The 3,404-nt window shown below is 43.7% G+C and overlaps 1 protein-coding gene across 2 annotated transcripts in view; it reads right to left on the reverse strand.

The window, feature by feature from the left end:
* Positions 1-3,404, reverse strand: part of E2F6 (E2F transcription factor 6) — a 17,377-nt gene continuing 13,973 nt past the window's right edge. For both annotated transcript variants that reach the window (XM_006910237.3, XM_015588238.2), the window contains 2 exons: positions 2,158-2,296; positions 1-1,716 (listed from right to left, as the gene is read on the reverse strand). In XM_006910237.3, coding sequence (XP_006910299.1) covers positions 1,667-1,716; positions 2,158-2,296 — 189 coding nt within the window. In that variant the 3' untranslated portion in view covers positions 1-1,666. The remainder of the gene's footprint in view (positions 1,717-2,157; positions 2,297-3,404) is intronic.

The raw sequence follows: 3,404 nt of genomic DNA on the forward strand, positions 1-3,404 counted from the left end.
TACAGAGCCACCCTCGTTCCTCCTCGGGAAAGGCTTTTCCTCCCCTCAGTCCCTGTAAAGAGATGCTCGAGGGCCTCTCCTCATTAGATGGCCTCATCTAGCCTCGTGGTTTCGGCCATCACGTACGAACTGACACCCGCCAATGCTACTGTGCACAGCCCAGAGCGTCCTGCTGAGCACACGACCTGAACATACAACTCTCGCCTAAAATCTCACTTTCATTCCGCACGTCCCAGACAAGGGGGACCCCTAGCAGCCCCGGGGCCTAGAGAGAAAGCCGGCAGTGACCGCTGGCAGGGAGGCGGCCGGGGTTCCGCAGAGGGTCGGGACTGGCAAAAGCCACCGGAGCTGAGAGATATGTGAACCCTAAATACTTAGTGTTATTTTTTAACATTTCAATCACTTTAAATCTTTTTATACACGGTCTTAATTTTGAGTTGCAAGAGATGTTTAATATATAAATCTGAATGATGCTCACAAGAATGCTGTATGGTAGACGAGCCAAGCGTTATTAGCCTAATTTTACAATTCACTCAAACATCTACTGAGCACTGTTTATGTGCCAACCGCGGGGCAAGGCGCTGCGTACAACGACTAAGACACAGTCCCTCAAGGAGCTCACAGTCTAATGGTAAATACTGAGTAAACTGAGGCACAGAGTGGTAAATGACTTACCCAGTGAGGTAGAATTAGCCAGATACATGAAAACAGGGGAATGCGAGCGGGAGAGAGGGCGGGGGACAACTAACTCCTCACAGGTCAACTCCTCTGACTGAAGAGCAAAGCTACACACAGACATGTATTACGAAATCCGCTGGCAAGAAGGTTAATTAAAAGTTTCCAATTTTCACCATGATTGAATTCATGTCTCGCAATCCATCGAGCCACTAGCTGACAGCATCCCCACACCTGCTCCTCCGTGCCAGCGGTCTGCTCACACACAACGGCTGCAGGGAGCCGCACTGAAATTCTCCAATGAAAACCATGAACTTTAAATGTACAGCATATTTAAGATACTTCTACATGTAGAAGTTTGGGAAAAAACTCTCTAACCCTCATTCAGAGGATTCTAATAAGTTATAGATACCACAGGAATTAGAGAATTTGTTACTTTCCATATATACATTATTTGGCTGTACAACGGTGAAGAGTTTCACTCGGACATATTTCATAAGTAATCTAAACATTATACAGATAGTTACAGACACCACGTGCAGGTGCGTGAGCACCCGTCCACTGCACGACAGCAAACTGCAGACACGAACCTGCGTAAGGCAATTTCTTTTCTGGTAACGTCACATGATCTTTGAAGGAGGGGGCAGAGTCCACGGAGAACTGTCCATCGCAGGCCTGACCGTCAGTTGGTTTTAGCAATACGCTTCGTGATGGAGTTATTTCGGTGGGTTGGATGTCCATTTCACTGACAAAAAGCAGTGAACAATTATAAAAAGAGTTGTTTTTTGAATGTAGAAACCATAATTATCCAGTGACCTAGGTAGTGAACTACTCAAAAATACTACTGGCCTTTACACTGCTACTGAGAACGTGAGGGCTTCACGGCTGGCTGACTGCTCTGCGGATCAAACTCGATGCATAATTCTTCCATCCAGGACGTTCCCCAAACACTTAATTCTCAAATTCTGCAAATACGAATTCTCAAAGCCTATCAGTTGCTCACTTCAAGCAATTCTTCACTTTGTTGTGGAGGATTTTCTCCTTAAAAATCAAACATGAAAGAAAGTCTTATAAGCGAACTGCTTAAAAAACAACAACTGAAGATTCTTGGGCAAGAACCACATTCTTATGTTAATGGCTAATGTTTTGAGTCTCATAGAAATAAACAAGTACCTGAAGGCACCCATCAGGGAATGCTGGTGGTCTTCTCTATGGAGACCACGGCTAGCGGGGACCCCCTTGAGACCAACCGTAATTCTAAGTTTTCACTCATATCACAATCACATGGAATTTAACTATAAAGCTGTTAGAAATATTCTAAACTACATCAAGAATTACCTTGCAATTTTTTCACTCGTGTTTTTGTGGCTAGGAAGAGTAAAACTACCTGGAGGCCATGATATACACTTATAAAATCACTATATATATATTTAAAATCATTAGACTCTTACATTTTCCTAATCACAAATTCAATGTGTTTACCTTTATCGGGGCGTTTGTTTTTAGATGAAGAGGTCCCTACACCTTCAGACACTTTGTTACTGGAGTGGTCCTGTTCCACTTCACACAAATAAACATCGATGGGCCCTTTGGTGCTCCGTATATGCACCGCGATAGAGTCCTACAGCAAAAGACACGTCAAACACCACGAAGGATGACAGAGTTCACTAATTATTCCCTTAACAGAACTGCAAAAGTTTCAAGTGACATTTCTGAAAATATAAATCCAGGGAGATTCCTTTCTATCACGTATTTGAGAAAATCACTGTTAGCTTTAATCGCATTAAATCACTGGCCAACTCGTGTCCTTAAAACTGCTACTCGGTTTCAGAGCCAGAAGTGAACACCCCCGCAGTCAGGAGCCCCATCTTTCTCTACTCAAGGAGCGAACTGACCCCATCAAGGAACCTGATTTTTGAGAAGACTCAAAAATCAGTGTTTTGATGACAGAGAAATCTAAAATACCGTGCGGTCTCAAAGAAAAGAGTGTGTGTTGAGCAGACCTCTGGGGAGGTCGTGGGCTAACTGAAAGGGCCACCCTTTCATCCACTTGAAAAAGTCAAGAGAATGAGATCAAGACGAAATATACCTTGTGTAATTTAAAACACTAAAATCTAAAAGATAGCATGAAATTGTGTGCTTCCACTAAGAATTATGCAGAATGCTTAAGAAATAGTTTGTCATGTGCATCGACTTTTAAATGTGACGCTATGAAAAGTCTTGGGCGTGTCCAAAGGGCTCAGCGAGACTTGGCAATTATAGCCTGAAGCAGCTCATAGCACAGGAAGAAACCCCCAACCCGCCGGTCACTGCAGAATGGACTATCATGCCCCATGTGCTGAAAGATTGTTTAAAAAAAAGTTTTAATATCTGTGAAATGACCTGGAATACATCTAAATCCAAATCAACAAGGCAACAGCACTGAGAAGTCACAATATGAACGTGACTGGAGTAAAAGGCAGCTGTTCCCTAGTCAAATGACGCCATGGGCTTTCACTTGGGACAGTGGTCTGCTGGGCATAAGGGACGGGTGGGTGGTAAGAATACTCCTCACTACGAGGGAGGTTAAGTCCCTACAGAATGACCACGGCATCACTATGATTACCGATGGGTCTATCAGGCCGTCAGAACTGATTATCTGTCCTGACCAAGAATGGCCACATTTCTTGGTTCTGACTGCCTTCTCACCAAGCCACCTTCTGATGACAATTATCTTTCAGTATAAACTT

The sequence above is a fragment of the Pteropus alecto genome, unplaced genomic scaffold (genome assembly GCF_000325575.1).
Source record: "Pteropus alecto unplaced genomic scaffold, ASM32557v1 scaffold61, whole genome shotgun sequence".
NCBI classification, from domain to species: Eukaryota; Metazoa; Chordata; class Mammalia; order Chiroptera; family Pteropodidae; genus Pteropus; species Pteropus alecto.